The sequence below is a fragment of the Trachurus trachurus genome (assembly GCF_905171665.1).
Source record: "Trachurus trachurus genome assembly, chromosome: 5".
In the NCBI taxonomy this organism is placed as follows: Eukaryota; Metazoa; Chordata; class Actinopteri; order Carangiformes; family Carangidae; genus Trachurus; species Trachurus trachurus.
In genome coordinates this window covers 12,645,093-12,668,965 of record NC_139896.1, presented here as the reverse complement: position 1 = coordinate 12,668,965, position 23,873 = coordinate 12,645,093, and the positions used below count along the sequence as shown (strand labels likewise).

Sequence of the window (23,873 nt, the reverse complement as noted above, 5' to 3'; positions counted from 1 at the left end):
CATGTACTAAAACCTGCTAAAACAAACGAGCGCTGTTGGTGTCTCTCTCTGTTAGTTACTTTACATCTCCATGGATGTGATTTGTCATTATGCATTTTTCATTATGTGCTGACTAACTGGATTAGGCTTTAACATAATATTTGGTTGGATATAAAGTTACACCTTCTGTCAGACATGCTGACATCCACAAGGATTGTACCCAGCATGCAGCAGGAGTGCATCAGTCCTCCAGGGACAGTGTGTGACCTGAAGAGGACAACAGACAGAGGAGCCTCATTCACTGTAACTCAAACATGACAAATAACACAATGTGAGACACTAGTGAGTCCACCACCACTATTAATTCATCTGTAGAAGGTATCAAAAATCTGGATTAAATTGTGAGAATTTAGGAAAATCATTGTAGTGGGGAAAAAAGACAAGAAAAGACTGATAATAGACGTGTTTCATTCAAATAAATACATCTTTGGTATTTCCCTGTGTTTCAATGTGAGGGGAGTAAAGCAGGACAAACTGAGGGAGAGTGGTGGGCGTGTTATAGCTGAGGACAGGGCTCTCTCTGGTGGCCGAGTCCTGCTAGTGTCACAACTGATGCTCATCACTAGAGAGAACTCAGTAGATATGTTACAGAAAATTAAAACAGCCAGTTTCACCCGAGGAAGGAAAAAAATTAAATTGTAAATCACAGATACTTCTTTAATTGTCACATGTGAAGTTGAATATATGAGCTTCTCTGTTTACCAGTGAGCCAGGCCTAATAAGCGCAGACTGTTGTGTTGTGGATCCCCCACTGATTCCTTGATTGTGGTTTGTGCTTTGCAGCAGCCAATTACAATCAAATGCCATTCTCTCACATATTACCACCATTGTATTTACTTGTAGATCAATTCCCTTCTGCTACGCCGTTTTACATAATGAATGCAGAGGCTGTTGATGTGTTTGCCTGGCAGGAGATGCACACACCTAAGGGGAAGCCGCTGCGGGGCCAACTGCTCTTCCCCTTTTGCCATAATAATTCAAAGTGTAGGCTGTGTAATGTCTGAATGATCATAATCTAACACTTGTTTTACCAGCCTAATTGTTGTTATTGTATTTGATTATGATAAAGCTTCATTCTGAACTTTTACATTGCTCAATAAAACAATCCCAAAGGTTATATTCTCTTTTCTCATACAGTTTGAAGCAATATCAATATGGCTGAAGCTGCAATTAACCAATAATTTAACTATATTGGGTAAGCCAAATTTGTGGCATTGGCTAGGAACAAGTACACAGTTGAAAGTACTTTCATAGTAAGTTCACTAGTGTGTTCTGATGTTTAATAGGCCAAACAGCTCATTTTCTAATTTAAAAAACGATCAACAGATTAATGAGGAATGAAAAAGTCATTAGTTCCAGGGCAGCCCAGATTTATTAGATCAGTTCATCCTTTGCTTATTAAATCTTCCACTGTAAAGTTAGTAGTGATTGTAAATATCAGATAGATGTAGTTATTGGAGTAGAAATAGTATAAATCTAACATGAAAATACAAATTCTCAAATGAAGTATCATTATAAAACATAGCAAAAAGCATGAAATGTTTCATATTATCTGTGATATTAAATGTAATTCAGTATCAAAATGAACACGTTATTCCAGATTGTGGTTTTCATGGAAACAAGTGCTCTATCATCAGTGTGTCAATCTGCAGTATCTTAAAATATCAACGCTATTGTCAAATCATTTCCCTTTTCTGTATTAAAATCATGTGTGCCCACGTGTTTATGGGCAGCTATTTGTGTACTAATCATGTAGGCAGTAGTAAACGTGATACCAAAGGGTTTGTAGATTTGATAAACTTAACTAACCAAAAGATTTACTTAAGTAATGATTAATTAACTACTTTATTATGCAGTGCGCAGTCTGTAAGATCATTTGATCGTCACATTTCCTGTTTTCCATCATGTTCTGAAACCACATCCAACAGGTCTCCTTCCTTTGTCAATAAAGCTATATCTACATCTTGATATGGTATATTTACACCTCTCATCCTGTCAGTGTAGTTCAACACTAGTCACATAAAGCTCAGAGTGAGTAATACATTTATAACCCAGGGCATTTTGAGTGCTCTTCACGCCAGAGCCAAGACATTGACGTGTTTTGAATGATACACACAGTGGGACCTTTGTGCTTTAGCGTGTTATGAAGGCTGAAACACTTCATGTGCCACACCCAGCAGAACATGTTGTCCATGATCTCCTTTGTATGGAGATTCAAAAGAACTTGAAGTAGATTGTTGTTAATATAATACAATACAATACACTAATATTATAATACACACTACACTACACTACAAATGCCTTAATACACGCCACACGAATCACTTTCCTCTATTTTTTCTATTTGACTGCTTTTGTCTAAACCAACACTTATTGAAAGAATCTCTGCGGAAAATTAAAATTAAACATAACAGCAATGAATCTGCAGTTATGACCTCCTATCAAGAAACTTTCATTTAGCATTCATCCTAATCTATGCTTGTAATCTATGACCGAGCTTCTCCTTTTTTTCCCCCCCCCCCCAAAAATTCCCCCTTGAACGGTGACTGTGATTGGCTACGTAATCAGCAGAGGTGCCAGTATCACAGATGCTGTCTCCAAACTAATTGCACAAAGACATGAGGCGCAGGTGCTCATTCTCTTTGTGAAGTCACTTTGGAGTGCTTTGCCTCCTTGTGCGTCCTGGAACTTCAGAAAAAAATATTTTCCAACACATTCTTCAGGAGGATTTGATTACAGTTTAAACTACAATGAGGCTGAAATGGAACACAAAGGGTGCATAATTAGAAAGGGTGAGAACAGACGAAAAAAAAAGCCCTCATCCAGCAAAATACTACTTTATTTATTAGCAAGGCACAGTGAGAGCCAGATGCTCTCTAGAATCATGATCAAATGCAGTTACAGCAGCCTAATATGGTTTAAATAACCAAAACAGCAGCTCAGTGCATTTCCTCTCATACTACAGCAGATATTTTTCTTTTCTTCACCTCCCCAGTAAATGATATTCGTTAAACTGACATGGTCAAAAGTGATAATTGCACCGTATCTTTGGTCAAAATGACTATTCACAAGACGTTAGTGTCATCAGGTAGAACCGTTTCACCAAAAAAATTGCTTCACGTGGACAGAGCGCATGATGAGAAAGGGACAGAAGTGAGCACTGCAGAAAGCGAGAGCAACAGAAAAAAAAAAGCTACCGCAAAAGCCAAGAGCATTTATCTGAAACAGAAGATCGAAAAGGAAACCTTGCAACAGCCCCTTCCCCACCACCCTCCCTCCATCATTAGTCTCGCTCGCCAGACCCTCCTCCAGAAAAGAAGGAGAGTCTGGCTGCTCCGCCTATGATTCTGCGATCAGAGAAAAAAACACTCCGACCGTTTGGAATTCTTTCAACCAGTCACAATCGTTGTGATCGGCGCCGTAGCAACGGCGTAGCAACGGTGCGCTTGCAAAATATTGCCGGTTGGAAACTGGATTTCGGTCCGTGGTGTAACGACGGTCGGCAACCGTTGACGGATATTTATCCTTTTGTTCGGTTAAACGGCGGTTGGCAACCGCTGACGGATATTTCTTCCTCTGTTCAGTTCAAGACACGGAAGTATAATAGATCCATGGTTTGGTTCCTGTTGTTGTTTGTTGATGTTTCCCTTTACCGGGCGGACTGTGAAAACTGCAGCACGGAGGCGGGACTTCCGCCGGGCGGCTCGTTCCGACCAATCAGAGGCTAATCGCAGCAACGCACTTCCGTCAGGCCAGACTACTCCATCATTGAATTCCCTTAAGACAAAACTAGTGTACACATCTGGCTCTTGGCCATGTGCCCATGCCCACATTTTCAACATTCAGTCTGGGGTTTGGGTCCTGCTCCCTGTCTTTGTGTGCCCTCTGCCCGCTGCGAGCGCCAAGCCCCTGAGTCATGTTGGTGACGTCCGCGAGCTCCCGTCTCTGGGCCAGGGTGGTCACCATGTGTTGCAGCTTGGAGCGGATGGCTGTGTAGTGGTGCTGGCGCTCCATGGTCAGCTTGTGGAAGCAGTCCCTCAAGGTGCCATCGGGAGCCGCCTGGGTGGGCAGCATCTGCCTGTGCGACATAAAGGAGGAGGGAGAGGATGGAGCCAGCTTTGGTCCTGTAGCTGTTTGTAGGATGAGGTTGGGCTGTTGTGTGAGCTGGGGGTCAGTCTGGGTGTCGCTGTCCCTCACTGAGTGACCGGTCTGGCAGTAGGCGGTGCTGGAGGTCACCACCGGTTCTTTCTGCTCGGTGGAGAAACGCAAAGTCGCGCTACCAGCCAGGATCTCCTCCTGCATTTGCTGCTGCTCCATCCAGTCCTCACCTATGGTGGAGGAGTCAGACGCTGGGATGCTTTTACCACGATGATCTGCAGCTGTAGGTTCACACGCAGGCTCCACCACCGCTAAGGTTTGGGGCTTGCGGCTGGGCGTGCTGGTCAGACACGCCGGCTCCAGAGGCCTCTCTCTGGCCACAAGAGGGGAGGAGGAGGCCGGGTGTTTGACGAGGAGGTGCTCGTAGATGCCGCTGTTTCGGACACTCGGAGGCCCTCGAGTGTTTATAGGGAGAGACTGAGCGTAGAGGATGCGGAACTCCTCGTCAAACTTCTCGGTTATCTGGCCGGAGAGCTCGATGAGGTTGCTGGTGTTCAGTTTGCCATCGGTCCAGTTGAACCTGCACAGGAATTGGGATTTAACACCATGCGTGACTGAAAGTCTGTTACACTGAGAGAGAAAATGTCCTGCTTTTACAGTTGGGTAAATTTGAGACCTTCATGCTACATAATAACCATCTGAAGCACAGTGTGTCCTACTTGACTTTAGGGTAGAGTGATTAGCGGGCCGTTACCTGTAGGAACCTGTAGCTACTCTGTTTCCATCAATCAGCATGAACCTCTCGTGTACTTCCCCGGTGATCCTCGCTCCCGATCTCATGTAGTAGGTTGTACCACTTATGGTTCGCACTCTCATTTGCTGCAAGCGATTGAAAAAGAAAAGTGAGACAGATCCAGCCAGTCACAGCCACAGCGTACCTTCAGGACATAATTTCAAATTGATGGCATCTGATGCTAATGTTGTGCACACAGAGCCACACCCAGCTTTACTGAACCAACCACATACCCGAAGGTCATCCAGGCAAACGCTGACATTTCTGCACATCTTGAGAAAGGCGGGAGCGCATGATTGGTCCAGCAGGATGTAGACAGGGACTCTGCGTTTGGAACATGCCTCCTGAAGATCCTTAAAGATATCCAGGTCTGTCAGGGAGTCTGTAACTATGGCAATCACCTGCAGTGGAAAATTACAGAGGTAATATAATAGAATTCCTTTTAGGGCTGCAGCCGTGCTCTCCCAGATGTAGCACATGATTGTGTTTTCATTATTATCAAATGCAAGGCCTTATTCAAACAGAGCTGCGAATCTCTGTCAGACACACTCCCTGTAATGTGTGTGCTGATGAGCTTTCTATTGACTGTGGTCTGTTACCATGGCAATCGGCAGTAACGCTTGGTCAGCAAACAAATGACTTTTATACAGGAGACAAGTAGGTGTGCTGTAGGGCTTGTTTTTAGTTTCCAGAGCTTTGTTTTTGCACTAAGATTTTGCATTTTTCGCGAGGAGGAATGGAATTTCACATGTTGAGGTAAAGGTTGTGTGTGGAGGATTAGACACGGATGTTTACATATCTGAGATTTATTGCTCCAAACTGGTGTTATCCACATGCAGCTTTGTCTGGTAGCTCCCCACCTTATTTGGATGGCAGCGGCTGGATGCTTATTTTTAGGGGAAAATCTGTAAAAACAGAGTTCAATTTCACAGAAATGCAGGCCCAGGCTGTTTCTGTGAGCCGACCAGTAAAGATGTACATGCACGGTGTGCCGTTACAGTCGGTGGCTTCAGTGTACAATAAAGACTGTGTGTGCAGTGGGCGGTTTAACATTACAAAAGAACAGGCGATCCCTGAATGAGAATATTTTTTTCATCAAATGGATGCAAGCCAGAATCTGGTTGAATATTCATCCCATCTTTTCGCTGTAAACCAGAAGAAATCCACAGTTTAAAGCTTTCTAATGAAAGAGAGAATGCAAACTTTCATGGAGGGAAGCAAAGCAAGTCAAGGCACATCTGGTACGCAGGCCTTAGCACAGGCCTGAGGTGCTGCTGAAGCCGCAGACTCCCTTCACGCTCCTCATGCAGGAATGTTTCTTTTCAAAACCAAAGGCTGGACTGACAGCTCCCATCACGAACATCTCCACGAATGTTCATTCTGGTTTTTATTTTTTGTTTGTTTGTTTGTTTTTATGTTGTTTTTATTATTTGGTTTGATTCTTTGGTCACTGCTTTTGCTCTAATCAAGATTTCAAAAAGCTGAACTTCTAATAATCAGATGATCAAGGATATTCCATGGGGGACGGTCTGGCATTTTATTTCAAAGGAGATTTAGAGCTTGAGCGTTCCCTCAAAAAATCTTTTAATAAGTGGCTTTATATAAATATATATAAACACCCACTCACTTATTTTGTAGTGGGGGGGCTTTTTGATTAAAAAATATCAGTTTGAGTTAACACACAGCCAAATTAGCAGTCTTGGTGTAGGCTTTTCTTAACAACAGAGTTATATCACTTTGGCCTTCAGGCCTGGAAATCACTGTTGGAAATCCATGGAACATTACACGGAATATTAAAATGTGAAATAATGGGGGGATTGGAAAAATATTCTAATAAAATGAGAAGAAATACTGACACAACATGAATTCAGTGCCTGTAGAGTTAGTGATTTTGTGAGGGAAATAATATGATCAGTTGGCAGCTCATAAGGAATCATAAAAGATAATTATTAGGAGACACGTCTTCTCCTCGTGCATACCTCTCTGGCACTTTTAATCATACGCCTGGCAGCCTCCTTGCAGCTGTAGATGCACTCCCCGTAGCTGGGCTGGAAGTACGCCACGGCCCGTGTGACTCCTCGGTACGACCCCGCGGTGAAGGCGGGCCAGCCCATCTCCAGCTCCGGCGGCTCCACGTCCGACACCTCGGGGAAATAGGTGACGGAGGAGCAGTCCTGCGAGCAGCTGAGCGACGTCTGCTGCTGCTCCTCCGGCGTCGTCTGCTCATCCCCGGCGGCGTGGAGGACGGACACGGACACGCACCGCGGGGGGGACACGGCCGTGGCCTTGATCCGCTGCATCTCATCGTCCGACAGAAAGTTGGGGAGCGTCTCTTTCCCGAGGAAGTCCAGGAAGCTGTCGACCCCCCCGGACAGCAGCTCCTCCAGAGCCAGCCGGTGCCTCTCGTTGTAGACCTCCTGCAGGTTCAGGTCGGCGGCCCCGGGTTGTTTTGCCCCCAGCCTCAGAGGGGAGTCCTCCAGACACTGTGACAGAGCCATTGTCGCCGCTGTCGTTGGTCCCAGTACAGTACAACACCACCAAAACAGACTCCAGCTCCCCGCAGGTGGCAGGTAACGGCTTTGACCTATAACAAGACAAATTCGTATTTTCTTGTTTCCCTCCGTTCCTGTAGGTCGTGGATCCGCATTGGCTGCAGCGAACTTGTTAGACTTGAATGGCGGCTCCGGGCTCGTCGAATAGGGCCGCCAGTCTAATGTAAAGCCGGTCTCATTGGCTCGTTTGGAGGCAAACAAGCCTCCTGTACGGCCCCTCTGCTCTGCCCTGATCCGGTTACACCGCACAGAGCAGCGGAGGCCGGAGCTCTCACTCTGACTAGTTTTCCTGACACCACCGCGGACGCTGCGAGTCTTTGACAACATTTCCTCTAAAAAAAAAAAAAAACCTGAAAGAGAGAGACTTCAGAGCAGTTTGCAGTCACGAGGAGCAGCAGCCAGTAGCCTCTCTTTTGTTTGTTTGTTTCGTGGGGTGAAGCAGCACATTCCCGACTTTAGTTTGAATGCATGAAGACGCAGTTCGTCGGTAGTCTGGTTTGTTTACAATAGCTACTTAAGTGTTTAACCCTTTTACTGTAAATCGCCTCCACACTTGAGGTCGGTTTACACTTGGACCTTGTAATGTAAATACACAAAACAAACACGTTTTCATAGATGTGTCACAGTGGCAACAAAACCCCTCCTCAGCTCACACAGTAAAAGTCAGTCTAAGTAAAAAAAAAAAAAAAAATTAAAGTCAGTCACCGCTCCACAGTTTGTCACCTTTGAGAATCGGTGCGCAAGGTGCGCAAACCTCATGTAACCATAGCAACAGTAGTTCTGCAGGATGCAGCGAGTTTAGGCAGCAGATTAAAAACTCAGAGAAACGGACCTGATATGAGAGAAGAAAAAAAAGACATGCAACACCACCACCACGACGACGACGCCTCCGCCTCGACCTGTCGGTGCCCGAGCCTCCCCAGTCCCTCCACATCCCGAGGATCCGTCAGGAGGCGTGGATGAGGACAGGACATCTGTGGTAGCTATACCTGGTGGTCCCTCGCATTGAGTAGGCTATACTGCTCAACTAGCCTACATAACTGTGGGTTTTTAGCCTAAATCTGCTTCTGTTCCTCAAAACATAGATGTGGAAAATAAATAATAGGCCACTTTCGATTTTAATATAACCAAGAGAAGGGAAAAAGGATTGTGACCTAAAAGAACACATAGAGGCCAGAAAAGCTCAAGTTCAAATCATGTAAAAGACAAACACAGATATGTATACATTAACACTTGTTCTTGTAGTAAGTTAATATGTCCAATTTTTCATTTCAGTCAAAACTCTTTGAACCTAATTAGCTAGCCTACAACACGACAAGTCTCACTTCTTCAAACCGGAACCACGGGGCTGGGTTTCTGTTTTACTATAGAGTGATTCATCTTCCTGATAGATAATCTTTGTTTTTCCTGACTGTACACAGCCACAGCTACAGGCAACGTATGAACTCTGTCAGGACAAAGTGGGAAGGGAAAGGAAATCCATGTATCTCCAATAGGGAGGTCTGATGGGGCCTATATGTTCATACGTGATAGAAGACAATAGGGATGTTATATTTATGTTTTATTGATAGGATATATTGTCCAGGTGTATAGCCTACCTGTTACTCTTCATATTATGTTTAAATCATGTTAATATAGGTTAATCTTTTATAAACATATAATAATATAATGGCTTTAGAATGACTTTATTCTAAAGTAAATTTTCATCATTAACATAATATCATATGTATGTTGCTGATGTTGTAATAATATCTATAAAATATATAATACCATAGCATTTTTCTATAACACCCTCACTCATAGCCACTTGTCTTTTGCGCTTTTACGCACAGACAGCAAACAAGGTCACAAGGGTCAGAGCTGTATATAAACTATATTATAGCCTATCACAACACATAACCAACACTGGCAATTTGATGAACGGGAAGACGTGCTCTTATGTTTAACTATAAAAATAGACATGCACATTCAGGCCACATTTACAGTACAGTACATAAAATGTTCCTCCACTATTACGCGTGTGCGTAAAAAAGTCTATTTTAATCCTTTGGGCTAATAGGCTTGTGCTTTAAATGACAATTCCCTAAACGATTAATATTCATAGTAGCCCATCAAGAGATTTTTTTTTTCTAAATACGGCAGCCATCAATTGAAAAAGACATGTGACCTAATTAAGAGGACCTTTTGGGTGATGAAGCTCAGTGAAACGACAGATCACTGAACTCCTGTCAAATCCCAAATTTACACACAATACAATCCATCTGTTCATGCTGCTCCGCGGCGCCATTGTAACTATGTATAACTCAATCTGAGAGAGCGCTGCCTTACCCCTATAACGACATACCCAAATGTGCACTGGGCTCAGTATACGTACCCCCCTCCTCCCCTTTCTACACACACACGCACACACTCACACACACATACACCACATCCTCATCTCATCCCCGCCCCTCTCCAAAATTTTAGATGAAAGGGCTTTTGGATTTTGGATGACGCTCCGAATCACGTGTTCATAGGAAATACACTCGCTATAATTTTTTTGGTGCTGCCTCGTCCTGCACCGCCGACCATAGTTGTTTTGCCGTCTCCATACAATGTGGATGAGGGGTGGAAAGGTAATGTAATGTAATGTACCTTGCCGTGGTCACTGACGGGTTCACGCCAGTTCACCGGGTTCACTTGAGGAGAGCTCCCACCCCCTGCTCGCCTCCTCTTCTTCTCAAAGCGCAGCGATCGGAGCTAATCCAATATTATTCATTTATATATTAATGTCGGATTCCATTTTTTCCCACCGACTGTTGAGGTAAGGACGCAATCTACTCTTTCAAAAAAAAAAAAAAAAACGCGAATACCTCCCCGTTATTGGCGAGGCTGCGATCTCCAAAGTTGTTTACTGAAATTATGTCTCGCTATTGAATATTGAATTTTCATCTGGTGCTGTAGTCAAGGCAGTTTATATGAAGTCGCCTATGTATAAAATGGCGACAGTAGGTGGAGAAGGGGGGGTGGAGGATTTTTTGGGAATATTCATAAGGTTATATAGAGTGCCAGATCGCCTTTGGCAAGTAGGCTGCGAGGCGGTGTGTTGCCCCACAGCCTTGTGAATGGAGTGAAACGGGTTAACTCGTCAGTTTGTTACAGTTACAACAACGGATCCTCCGTCTGGCTGAATGTGCTCTCTCTCTCTCTCTCTCTCTCCCTCTTTCTCTCGCTATACACTGTGGCGTATCTGCTTATTTTATTGCACAACGCGCTGTATTTCCCCCGCTGTGCTGCGAGTGTGAGTGCTTTTAGTTGTGAAAGACTTCTGAACAGAGTGCTATAGCAGCCTTTTATCGACTGATATAAGAAGCCGACCGAGTCCATAGATGTTCAAACTGCACTGCCAAGTATCAATTTTCATCTATTGATCGCTCACTCTCTCCAATTTTCTTCCTCTTGCCAGAGCAGAAAGGTAGGCCTGTGTCTCTATGCACAGGACTTTTTCTTTCATTTCCTCCTCTTCCTCCTACCAACATGTGCTGCTGCCCTGCTCTTTCACACACGCGCGCACACACACATAAACACAAACACACACACACACACACACTGAAACATATACAGTACAGTAAGAAAAGCTGCTCATTTCAGACGCACACAGATATTTTGCAAACTGTGGATTATCAGTGAAGCATTGTATTGAAAAATGTCAGCTCCTCTTCACTCACTTTTGCTATGTGTACGTAAATATTGAGCCAGCTCTGAATGCCATGTGTCTCCCTCTGCCTTCAGGGGAGGGACCTCTGTTGCTGACTAATGTTGCCTCTGTGGATCATGTGTGTGTGTGTGTGTGTGTGTGTGTGTGTGTGTGTGTGTGTGTGTGTGTGTGTGTGTGTGTGTGTGTGTGTGTCCAGTGTCCATAACACAGGAGACAACCCCCGGATTATTCAAGCAGACAGTCGGAGAAGCATGAATCGGTGGCAAATTTTGGAATGTATTTTAATTATTTAACCATGTAAGCTTGTTATATTTAATGTAGGTCATGGAAATAACCGTGCAACACTTGTGCCATTGTGTTCCTGGGAGAGTAGGTGTTTTTGGTCAGTGGACGGTGTGTGGTGTGTGTGTCTCTTGAGTGTGCGGAGTACAGTCCAGTCTCCAGCGGACATTTCTTCACTCTGATGGTTAATTTGCAGGCGTGTGTGATGGCCGGCAAAACAAAGGTAAATGAGCTCTCGCTGTGCGGCTCCAGCGGACCGGGTTCAGCTTGGCCCGGTGAGTTCAGCGTGTGTGGAGTTTTTCACTCCAGCAGGACGCTTACACCGAGGGAATGTCAATTCCCTTTGTGGATCCCTGGGAACGGTCTTCCATCTCCCTTCTCGGAAAAGCTCTAATGAGGCCAGGCATATTGCCTTTCATCCCTCACTCCCTGCAATTAGGCACAGCTCACAGTTTTCGTTATGGCCACAGCGGACTGTTTGTATACACAGTCACAATGTAGTGAGCCAAGAGTGCCCACTCCCCTCTGCAAAACAGTGGGTGTGTGTGTGTGTGTGTGTGTGCACGCACATGCCACTCCTCGTATACCTGGAGTATTGTACTCTTCAGGATTTGGTGTTCTGATTTCTAACAGCAGCCACCGTGGATGTTATGTTTGTGTGTGCCTCCCACAGCTCAAAATGAATCCCCTGCCAGAGAATACCGAGGAAGGTCATATGGTCATGATTTGCAGATTTAGCTGACATGGAGTGTATAACATTCCTTGAGTTCAGAGGAGAAAATCAACTATCTAATGCCAACCAGATCTATTTTCCAGCCGTTTTTTATACAAACAAGCATTCATGATAGCAGCATACCTCATGGTCCTCACTGAAAAATTCTCTCAAACACAACTCCGAGCCCCATTTTTTCCCACCCAGAAAGGACGGCAGTCTATACAACTTCACTTTTATTTGGGTCTTTCACCCTTTTTGGTATTGCTTTTGTCATCGGACCAATGCCGTATCGAAGCCCATACCGCTCAAAAGCCCCACTAAAACAGCATGTTTGCACAGTTCCGACCAAAAGAAACGCCCGTGCACTGACGGGGGGGAAAAAACCTTGGGGCTAGTGGGGAAAGAGCCCCTGCCACTTTCTCTGTCCCATGCAAGAAAGGTTTGGTCAGCAGGAGCTGGCATTTGCCAGGCTTTGGCAGTTAGAGGAGGCTGTGATGTCAGCCATTTTAGGATGGACACTACAATGTGCGGTGCGCCGCCATCTTTCTTCCTTTTCGTCTTAAGTTGCCAAATGAATGCCTGTAGTCTTGGCTACAGAACTGAAGAAGTTATTCATCAAAAGTGATGTAAACGGATGCATGACTCAGAGTTTTTTCTCTGTGCACCATGGTTTATTTGTCTGTCATTCATCTGGGCCACAGATAGAAGGGTTCGGAGAACAATGTAAGATTTCAACAGTGAGCGCTCTAACACAAAACAGGACCACGCAACAAAGATGCTCAGACAGGCAGAGTGCAGTAGGTAGGTACTGTACTGCATCGGTCTCCAGGCCTCGGCACTGATTTAGCACGACAATGCCACTGACGGGAGGTCATTTGTGGCGTGTACAGCTGCGATATTTCTTTCATCAGCCGCTGTCACACACACGGAAACAGCGGAGCAGGGATCTCGACGGGCTACAACCTGAGCAATGAAGGAAAAAGGCCAAGTCGTTGTTGCCGGACCTCACCCAAAGTTATCTGAAAGAGACCTGAACCATGAATGGACTTCTCAAAGATGGCTGGCAGGGCATGTGGATTAAGTTTGTCCTGCACCGGATGCAGTCCAAGGAATTCAGTGTGTGTGTGTGTGTGTGTGTGTGTGTGTGTGTGAGTCTCGTGGTAGGTGGGTGTGGGCGAGTGACTCCGCTGTGTGTGTGGCGTGGTGGGCAAGGGGAAGAAGGGGTTGCCATGGCGATGTTAACACATGAGTGGCACCACCGACCGGTCTCCCAGTGGACAAGGCTGCAGTCATGGAGGTGGGGGGGGGGGGTTTGGTGTTGGTGTAGAGGAGGAGGAGGAGGAGGAGGAGGACGAGATGGCTGACAACACCTGCGTCTCAGACACTAATACGCACACAAACACACCCAAAGAAAAAGAAAAGAAAAGAAAAGAATGGAGAGAAAAAAACGGGGAGCCCAGCGTGAAGACAGAGACCACACCACACACCGAAACCTCTGCACATCTTCAACTGGACGGGGCGGCGGTGGAGACAGCGTAGACTCGTGCAGCGTATTAGCACTGTGCTAATAACCCTGATGTCTCTGAATTGTTTTTCAGCACACGTAACACCGGTGCCTGACACTTATTCATGCTCGCAAAAATGTACAGTGCCACTCACGCACAAAGATGTCCCCAAACTAAAAGCCCGTGTACCTCTCCTGTCAAACACAACCTCACATTAGTCCACTCTGACAGCATGATGGACGCAGGAGACACCCAGACACGCAGGAAAACAGACCAATCGCAGTTCGACAGTCAGCCGTCTAAAGGCTCCCAGCGCTGGATCACGTTTCCCTTATAAATGAGGCGCCATTGTTCCCAATCTCTTCTCTGTGCAAGACAGTAATTGCTCTCTGTCTCTGGCTTATATTTAGGTGTCCAGCTGATCCACTCACATGACGTTAATCTATTTAATGGACATTTGGCAGAAAATGTTCCCACTAAACAGATTTTTTGATCATTCAAATGTATCTGTCAGGAGTCCCCCCACCCCCCCTCCCCACCCCTCCTCCTAGCCACAGCCCCCAGCGGACACCAGGTCATTGGGGTAGGGGGGGGGGGGCTGATTTCTGAAGCAGACTCTCAAGACAGCCACGGATCACTGTCGAAGCAAATTACATGCAAAAATAAATATTGTCATAAGTGGAAGAATTTATGCATTTTTTTTCTTCCTTACAGCTCTTGTGCGACTGTCGCATCAAGAGACTCCTCGCCAGTTATTCAGTTCAAAGAAAGATTTTCAGAACATTGCAGGTGCTAAATGTTGCGGAGGTGAGGAGGGAGTGTGTGAGGAGTGTGTGTGTGGAGACGCGTGCCTACAAGGTGTCAGCGGGGAGGAATATTGAAACAGCACAGCCTGTCATCATCATCAGTCATCCTCTCACTTCATTCCCAGATGTCTGAGTTTTGTCTTCCTTTGTCCTTCTTCCTCCTCCAGCCTTCGCATTCTCATTCATGTGACAGGCGGCACAACAAAAACACCAATCTCTGTTTGTTAATGTCAACTGTAGGTGACCCAACAATCTGGGAGTGTCTGAATCAGTGGACTGTTTTGAATTAAATTTTAATGTCTAGCAACCACTTTGCAGCCTCGCCTCCCTTTTCCGCTGGTAGCAGCTCGCTGTAGATTGGGCATGTTTCTCGTGTTGTAATATTGTAATTACTGCAGCAGTTTATGAGGTGATGAAAGGGAATACACGCTGCTTTCTTTAAATTGGTTTGCCGAAACGGGAGCAGCACACTCAACTGTTTGCCGTTTAAAAAAGTATAGAGGATATAATTAAATATTAATGAGATGTAAATATAATATTGTTATGGAAATGACAGTGTGAGCGCACATAAGGGAGCCCCTCCTGTAAATTTTAAAGCTGCTATTAAATCAGGCGGAACGTATAAACCCCATCAGAATTTAAACCTAGCTTAATCCCATTTGTTTGGAAACGCTTGTTTTTGAAAAGTTGAATGGTTCAAACGTGGTGTTAGTGCGCCGTACAAGGCCCCTCTGCTTGCACTGAGCGTGGGTGTTCACAAGGCACTTCTGAGAGCTCTGCCACTTTCCCTCACTTCACATACGACTCCCCCGGTCCGCTCAGATAAAAAGAGTTTTGCTCCCCCTGTGCCGCCGAAGCCAGTGCCAATGCGGGGACATACGACACACCGAGGACAGTGATCGTCTGAGTGTTGTCTACCTCCGCCGCTGAAACACAAGGCCTGGCTTTTCAGAGGGAACCATTCAATGGCTCCCTGTCTGGGAAGCCCTTGTCTTGTGTCTGATCGCACGTCTCGCTCGCCAGATAAAGCAGCCCATTCTTTTGATAGGTGACCTGATTCTTTATGTAACCTTTCTCAACTTTTGGCTTGTCTTGGGTTTTCTCATGCAGGAAGTGAAGTGTTTTTTTCAGGGAGGGGAGAGCCTCTGTACTAGGCCAGCGTCTGTCTCGTCGCAGATCAGTGTCCCCTCTGGGGGCTGCTACACCAGTCACAGCCCACCGCCGTGACCAAATTACCTTCTCCATCACTTTATTTTCCTGAGACCTCCTGGCATACCGTTTGCTGTATGTGGGGCAAATAAAATGAATCACTTCACCGCAGCTGAACTGAGCCCACGCATATTTTTTTTTTCCTACAAAGTTCTATAACATAGTGACATCTCTCACACAGATGTCTCAGATGTGCATGACTACATCCCTCTGTTGCGTGAAAGCTGACTTCTAAATCCCTCGTTCAGTAGAACAAACTCAATGAACACTGTGTCCTCACCAGGGGTTAATCGAGTGTGCCGTCAGAGGATATCATGACCTCTCTGGCGGCAAAACATACAGCACATGCCCGCGTCTGGATGCAGTGAACCGGGATTACTGCATAAGATGCTGGTGACCTAGTTATGTTGTTGTTTGTTTGTTTTGTTTTGTTTTAGTTTTTTTTTCTGTCAGAAAGCAGCAGCAGCAGCCTTCAGTAGAAATGAAAAAGAGGTAGTTATAAGGAGGACGTCACAGTCTGTCTGGGATCAGTGTGTACTGTTTGGGCAGTCATTTGAGGGTTTTAATTCTGGAACAGGTTCATCTTTTATTTACCATCCAGCCGGCCATGGCGAACATGCACGTGGATGCGGTAAAATGAGAGTCTGTGAAAGTGCTTTTCAGCAATGTGACAAAGAAAAAATATGTTGCAAGTACATGAAATTGCTTTCTTTGTAATCAACAATCTGCAGTGCATGGTGTTGGAGGGTTTTCTGGATTTTCAGCAGGAATGATGCTTTTTGGGTGGTAGAGTGGGTAATTTTTCTGCAGCTGATGTTTTGCCCTGGATGATAAAGCTGGCATGAGAAGGTAAAGCCAGACATGGATGGATGACGAGAGAATGAGACTAGTTTTCAGCTGCATGTCACACATCAATGCCTCTCCAGTCTGAGAGGACGTCGACAGTGATATACAGAGGCTGTGTGTTTGTGTGTGTGTGTCATAAGTTCAAGCAGAGGGCAGAGGTGCAGCGCTCACTTTGATATATTTTTCTCATCATTTGTTTTATGTGTTTTGTACTTTCCAGTGTCAAAATAACTATTAAAACCAGCTGTATCGCTAATGAAACACTGACGAGTGTGTATCCATTGTCTTGTCCTACATACTTGGTTAAATATTTGTGGCTTTGTGAGAGAAGAGAGGCGTGTTTTGGGGGGGGGTTTTGTATTGTTTTTTCGTACATTATGCAGAGAAGAAAGAGGAGACATGTTGATGACTGCAAATACAATCCATATCCATCCTTATGACTGGAGTGTTATAGGAGGAGAAAGCTTTGGGATGTGGTTTGCTAACAGATTTGAGCACCCAGTGATCTGTGTATTGTGTTTGTATGCATGTGTGTCACTGCTGCTTGCTGAACAAATGCAGGATGAGACGGTTTGTAGCTTGTCAGTGGCTTCGGATGTATTTGTAGTAACCTTCGCAGACTTTGTGGGAATGTTTCGGGTCCTTAACAACACTGCTGTCAGCTGACTGCTGGGACACACACACACACACACACACACACACACACACACACACACACAGATACTAGTCACCTGATACCCCCTCTTGACACTACATTATGCAGGGAAGATACAGTGCAACATTCAATATAAAGGCTATGGTTCACGTCCAAGTGTGGCAGTAACATACCGGTACTCATTCTCACTGGCTAGTTCTTCAAACCTTCATTTGTCTGTTTTCATAACAAAGAGGAACAGGAACTCAGTTCATGTGAATTATTACAAAAATATATTGAATTAAAAAAATGCTCCCTTGTTGATGTAAAAATATACGTTATTTGAAATAATACCTTCACCATCAGTGAGCACTTAATAAACTGCAGAATCAAACGAACCTGCACAGATTTTGTTTTGGTTTTTTTGCATTTTTGCAATTGCTTCAGACAATGTGAAACAGCCGGTTAGGTTAGATACACCCAGCACTTTCAATTTGGAGAGGTGGAGTACACTCCTATCCCCAAGGTATAGCAGTATGTGAATGGTATTTATTTATTGATAATAACTGCTTCCTGTAGGAGAGGCAAGTGGCATCTGGCAACAAAATATAGAAACACTGATTCATATGCAGCACAGCACATTTGCTGTACGTGGCATTTAGTTTAGCTTTAAACTTAGATTTGCTCTTATCATGAGGCTTTTCTAAAAATAATTCTGTGGACACATGCCATCAATAATTAGAAGAGCCAAACCTATGGCAGCAGTGAAGGAAAACAACAAGTATCTCTGAGATTAGACTGTCATCTCTCGCTGTGTTGATTATTACGCTCTTTTTTCTGAATTCATAAGAAGTGACAGCCAGACAGAAGTCTGTAAATCCTAGTAAATAACCAGAACACTGACAGGCTGCACTGATTGAATGTGTGTGTGTGTGTGTGTGTGTGTGTGTGTGTGTGTGTGTGTGTGTGTGTGTGTGTGTGTGTGTGTGTGTGTGTGTGTGTGTGTGTGTGTGTGTGTGTGTGTGTGTGTGTGTGTGTGTGTGTGTGTGTGTGTCCGTTCAAATTATTTCTCTTATTATTGAAGCCTTTTTCTTTGCTTTCCTTCACATATTTAAGTGTAAATATTTTTTCAATATTTAAGAAAAATCAAATCAAACCAAGTCAAATTTAATTTCAGATTTGTAATATGTTTATGAACAATTATCATACAATGTATTGCATTTTTTAAATTTATTTTAAAAGAAAAGCCCTTTTCCTTTGGTGCTGTAATTACTGATGAATACCACCTACACTGATCACACTGTATTTCCACCTACACTTATTACCTTGTGTGGGGCTATTTGCTTCCTCAACATTCAGCTTACTGTATTCATGTTTTACGTTTCTAAATGTTGAAATACACACAGTAATTTTTTTTTAATTTGTGGGTTTTTATCTGCCGTTCCTATGATTTATTGGGATGAATGATTGCATTTTTTTCAGCTCAAACCCCCATGTTTTCCATCTTCTAACTGTGTCGTTTCTTTTTTTGTAATTACTAAATTAAATATGAGCTGAGTCACATCTCTCTTTTTTTGTCTCTCTTTCCTCGCAGGTTCCCTGGGAGCTGTTAAACTCATCCATGTGACAGGAGTCCTAAAGTGGCAGAAGGCATGAAGCAACACTGTGATATCATAGTGGCTGGTCCATGACACTAAACTCTATTCAACCCACTCCACTATCCACCCGCCCTCTGTTCTCATCATACCGGACAACCAATCACTCACTCTCCCATCTACACGAAGCTGCACGATGGCCAGCAAGAGGAAATCCACTGTACCCTGCATGATACCATCCAAATCCAAACATGTGCGTGAGGAAATCATACTGGGCTCGCTACCAGAACTCCTACCAACAATCCCAGAAGATAGCATACTGAGCATCTCGGGAGAAGAGTCTGGCCATTTCTCTCACAGCTCCTCCAAATCTGACAGCGGCAGCGAGACGCAAAAAGGAGGAACATACAGCTGTTCGACTTGCCGTTTCGAATCCAGAGATCTAAACTACTTTTTGGATCACATGCACAACTGCCACTTAGACTTCAGGGCCCAGCCCACCTTCTACTGCCTGAACTGTGGGGTGTCAGTCGTCCGCTTTGAGGCTCTGGCTCTGCATAATGCCACCGCCCACCCTAAGATAATGGAGGGCTTGGTCACTGCTTCCCTAACTGTCAACAAGAGGGATGGAGTAACAACTGTGGAACAAAGTCTGTTCACGGACAGTGGAGAAGACTACAGAGAATCTGGGATTTCGCTCACCAAAACACCGATCGCAAAGATGATGAAAACCAAGGGGGAGCACAAAAGGATTGTGGTTTCTCACACCGTGGAGGTACGGAAGATAGACACTGGAAAGGATGTAGACCCCAGCATGCTGACAAATGTGCCTGAACTCCAAAACGGGGCTCTCAGTGTTTCTGGCGCCCCAGCTATGCCGAGGAACGCTGTCACTCACGTGATTACAACAGTGTCCAACCAAGTCTTTCACCAGCACACTCCCTCCCTTTACACCCCCGCTTCCTCTGACTCTAATAAAGACCTTCCAAAGGTGATGATCCCCCTCAGCAGCATCCCCACATACGATGCTGCTATGGACACCAGCAGCTTTCTCAAAACATCCTTTGGCAAGTTCCCCTACCCGACCAAAGCTGAGCTCTGCTACCTAACAGTGGTCTCGGAGTTCCCCGAAGAGCAGATCAAACTGTGGTTTACCGCCCAAAGGCTCAAGCAGGGCATAAGCTGGTCTCCTGAAGAGATCGAGGAGGCACGGAGGAAGATGTTCAACACTGTGTTCCAGGGCGGAGCACCTCAAAAGCAACCCACTACACCACGGCACGTCAATCACGTCGTAACCCACCACACTGTCACTGCCCAGCCGGGCTCAAAAGGACCAAACTTTCACATGGCCAAAGTTCCCTATGGCAGTATAAAAACCAGGTCTGTTGGAGTCATAGCCTCGCAGGCCAGCATGTCAACCAACCCCCACGTCACCAGGGTGTCGTATTCTACTCCGATTGTCCCCCCAAAGTTTCCATCCATAGTCAGAACAACACAGGTACTGACCAAGAATACTCAACCCACTGTGGAGCCGCACAAGAGCAACGGCCACGGCCTGGACATGGCTGGAAACAGTGGTTGTGTCAGTAGCACCAGCAGCAGTCGAAGCAGCAGTAGCAGCAGTAGCAGCAGTAGTTGCAGTAGTAGCAGCAGCATCAGCAGCTATTCCAGCAGTAGTAACGGTGGTGAGACCGTCACCAGGAAAACGGTGCAAATCAGCTGCCCGACAAACAGCATCAACAGCATTGCCACCTGCTCGACCAACATTAGCAATAATGATGAGCACTGTGTTGCTGACACCAACGGCAAACCAAATCTCAAAGCCAACAGTTTACCAATCAGATTGGAAGCTACAAACAGTACCAAGAGTCAAGTGATCATCGACAACACCAGCAAAGCCAACGTCACCTGTAACAATCACAACAGCGGCATCATCAGTCCACAAGAGCAGGCCCATGCTACGAAGCCTGACGACGAACGCAACAGTTACACCCACAAGCCCAACAACAGTAGTATTAGCAGTGAATACCCCAGTACCACCTGTAATGACAGCGTCCCCGACCAGAACCATGCCAGCAAATCCCCAACCGAAAGCACCAGCACCGCTGTCATTGCAAAAAGCAGCTCATCCATTTTAGATGAGGGTAAATGCAACAAGGACTTTCCCATTAAAGGCATGTCAATCCTAAAGCAACTCATTAAGGAGGACGACCCGTTTGCTGTGGACAGAGGCTGCCCAGAGCTGAAAGTTGACCCAATCAAGATCAACTTTAAGAGGCTGAAGATGAATGAAACAGAGACTACAACTGAGATTGTACATCAAGAACATAAGTCTGAGGGAGGCGAACTATCTGCCTCTCAGCCGTCTTTCTCCCCCCCGTGGAGCAACAAGAACCCCCAGCAGCAGCACATTCTGCGACAGGTTTTCTCCACCACCCGCTGGCCCAGCAGTCAGCAGTACGAGGACTTAAGCGTCCAGACGGGGCTTCCCAAATCAGAGGTGGTCCGCTGGTTCAGTGACAGCCGGTACAGCCACAAGAACGGACAGCTGAAGTGGCTGGAGACCTATCAGCGATCGCCCTCGGAAACGGAGGAAGCAAGTGGCCGCGGGGACACGGGGGGCGCCGAGTCACCGAAAGACCCTCAAATGGCCAAAAAGAAACTTGCTGAGCAAGACATGAGCAAGCACCTTGAAGGAGAAGCAGGACTCAACACAGGGCAGCGGGTCGTGTGGCAGGATACATACTCACCGCTGCTTGGTCTGATGGGGTCCGAGGGGAGCGGAGAACGAGGCCAAGCTGAGGAGTCAGCGCAGCCGGCGGCCCTGCAGGATCCGTGGTCGGAGGCAGCGGAGGACCATCAGCAGCCAGTGGCCAGTCAGTCGCTCATTGAACAGCAGACTGATGCCAATCAGGCCAGGTATTACAGTCATTATGTTCAAATTTCAAAGTGTGATAAAAGCTATACTGAAGTAAGATACACTTCTCATTCAAGTACCTTGTGATATTTTACACGCTTTGTGCTATTTATCAATCAGGGAAACAAAAACAATGTAAGCCAGGTGGAGTGATGAAAGCATGACAGCTTGTTGTTTGTAGTGGTTGCTGCGTGATGTACAGTAAAAAGGAGGCAGGGGGAGTGTGTACAGGTACTCATGCTGAGTAGCTTATTCAGGCAATCAAAGGTCTGTGTTTAAGAAGCTATTTTTAGATAAGCAGGAGTCTGGGCCGTTGAATTATAGATTGCGAGCGCATGCTAATATATGTGAATAAATCATGACAATTGTCTTTTGTGAGATGGATTTCCGAGCGGCAAGTCAACCCGTAACGCAGGCGTCTTTTTACAATGCTCCCTCTCAAAAAAAAAAAAAAAAAAAGTACCACATTACAATGCAACAGTAATACAATACAACAGGAACTTTCCAATCACGTCCTCATGATTTGTGCATGTTGCGTTTGTGCCTGTTTGTGTGTGTTGCTGATAGGGATCGCCTGAGGATGGAGCTGCTGGAGGTGTGACGAAACTATCCCCAGTCTCGCCGGAGGAACATCATGTTTTTAAAGGCTGGCTCGCTCCCCTTGCCGTGGTCTGAAAAAAAAAAAAAAAAAAGAGTGTTCATAATGACAGCAGATGTGATTGTAGCTGGACCGATGGACTCTGACTGTAACTGTGAATACCCCCCACCCCCCTCCTCCCTTTCCCCTCCTCCTCCTCCTCCTCTTCCATCTGCCATCACTTCCTGCCATCGTCAAAAGAAAGAACTTCTCACCTTTGAGTTCTGTGATGTTTAAGCCTTTCATGCTTCTTTGTGGTTGTGTGGGGAGGGTGCACAATGAGGTCAGTACGAGGGATCAAAGAAAAGAAAGAGAAAAGACGCACACTGACTGGAAAACTGACTTGAATGAGCGAAGATAGGATAGGATAGGGCCGAAAGATATTGTTTTTGGGTCAGAGGGATAAATATATATATATGATTGAAACTGCACTATAAAAGAGGGTTTGTACTGACTGGACAAACAAAAGATGTGTCAAGGAAATGTTATTGTTGGCTTTGTGATATTTTTTACTTTTTTAGCAACCAGTACTTCAGCACTGCCTTGAATTTTACTTTTTCCGTTATTTGGTTTTTCAATTCTATTTACTCTTCTATAGTCACTGTAAGTCCAGATGCAATCAAACATGTTTTATTTAGATCTGTATAAATGTTGGTGATCACTTTGCAGTTCAGCTACACGCAAGAGACTATATACAATGCACTAATGAAGACAGCAATGCTAAAAATCACACTGCCCCACATTAAAGGTATTGACAGCTCTGTCAAGATCAATACACTACACTGCCCTGCAAACTGAACAGAGAGAAGCCTGTCACGCTAACGTTGCCTTACTCAGCTCTGTCCATGTGTTTATATGACCTGTGTGTCCATCACCTTGCTTTCCAGCTACTGTGCTGTCCTGAAGAAAAGAAGAAAAAAAAAACATGCCAGTGCATCGATGGTCACTGTTGGTCTATATCTGTGAAAAAAAAAGAAAAAAAAAACTTGTGCTGCTTTCTGTACACTTGGAGTTTAACTTTAAGCTGTAATTGTATCAAATATTGTTACTGGCAAAAATGTTGTTATAAGCAAAATTATCAATTTGATCCCTAGACAATGACAGAGTGAGATATCGTGCTAGCTAGAGAGCCAAATGAGGAGATCTTTGCTCTTCTCTGAATTTTCTTGTGTTTATATAAACATACAGTCACTACATGAATCCTATTAAGCTGCATCTTTGTCAAGCTGCTAATAGCTAAGAACGGTGCTATACCATCCAAAGTGAAATTGGAGGTTGATCTCCTACCAGCAGTGTATGCACTTGTGTCGAATGTTACAAATTTATTTTGGTTTGAGATAAATGGAATCTGGACTTACGGTGTTATGATCACTTAAAGAACTTTTATGAAATAGTCTGATCATAAAGCACTGTTGTATCATCCTTTCTACACTTCTGAATCTTTACAGAATAAACTGAATACTCACCAAGCACCAACGTCTTGTAATTTGCTCAGCACCTTGCACCAAGAAGTGAATATGAATTGTTCCATGGATACCGGTCAAATTA

General features: G+C 45.0%; 2 protein-coding genes across 6 annotated transcripts in view; one reads left to right on the top strand and one right to left on the bottom strand.

Annotated features, from left to right (window-relative positions):
- The window catches only part of zhx3a (zinc fingers and homeoboxes 3a), a 45,757-nt gene extending 22,615 nt beyond the window's left edge, over positions 1–23,142 (top strand). For 2 of the 5 annotated variants that reach the window (XM_083971074.1, XM_083971075.1), the window contains exons 4-5: positions 18,771–21,690; positions 22,256–23,142. In XM_083971074.1, the coding sequence (XP_083827200.1) occupies positions 18,968–21,690; positions 22,256–22,289 (2,757 nt within the window). In that variant the 5' untranslated portion in view covers positions 18,771–18,967 and the 3' untranslated portion in view covers positions 22,290–23,142. Of the gene's footprint in view, positions 1–9,937; positions 10,286–10,811; positions 10,937–18,770; positions 21,691–22,255 lie in introns of those variants that run through there. The other 3 variants (XM_083971073.1, XM_083971077.1, XM_083971076.1) reach the window with 3 other exon arrangements.
- Positions 3,829–7,631, bottom strand: fam83d (family with sequence similarity 83 member D; the record flags this gene model as incomplete). The annotated part of the gene is made up of 4 exons (XM_083971081.1): positions 6,910–7,631; positions 5,164–5,331; positions 4,892–5,016; positions 3,829–4,717 (listed from the first exon to the last, which is right to left on the bottom strand). The coding sequence occupies exons 1-4, from the start codon at positions 7,426–7,428 to the stop codon at positions 3,829–3,831; spliced, it is 1,701 nt and encodes a 566-aa protein (XP_083827207.1). The 5' UTR covers positions 7,429–7,631.
- Positions 23,143–23,873: the final 731 nt, after the last annotated feature.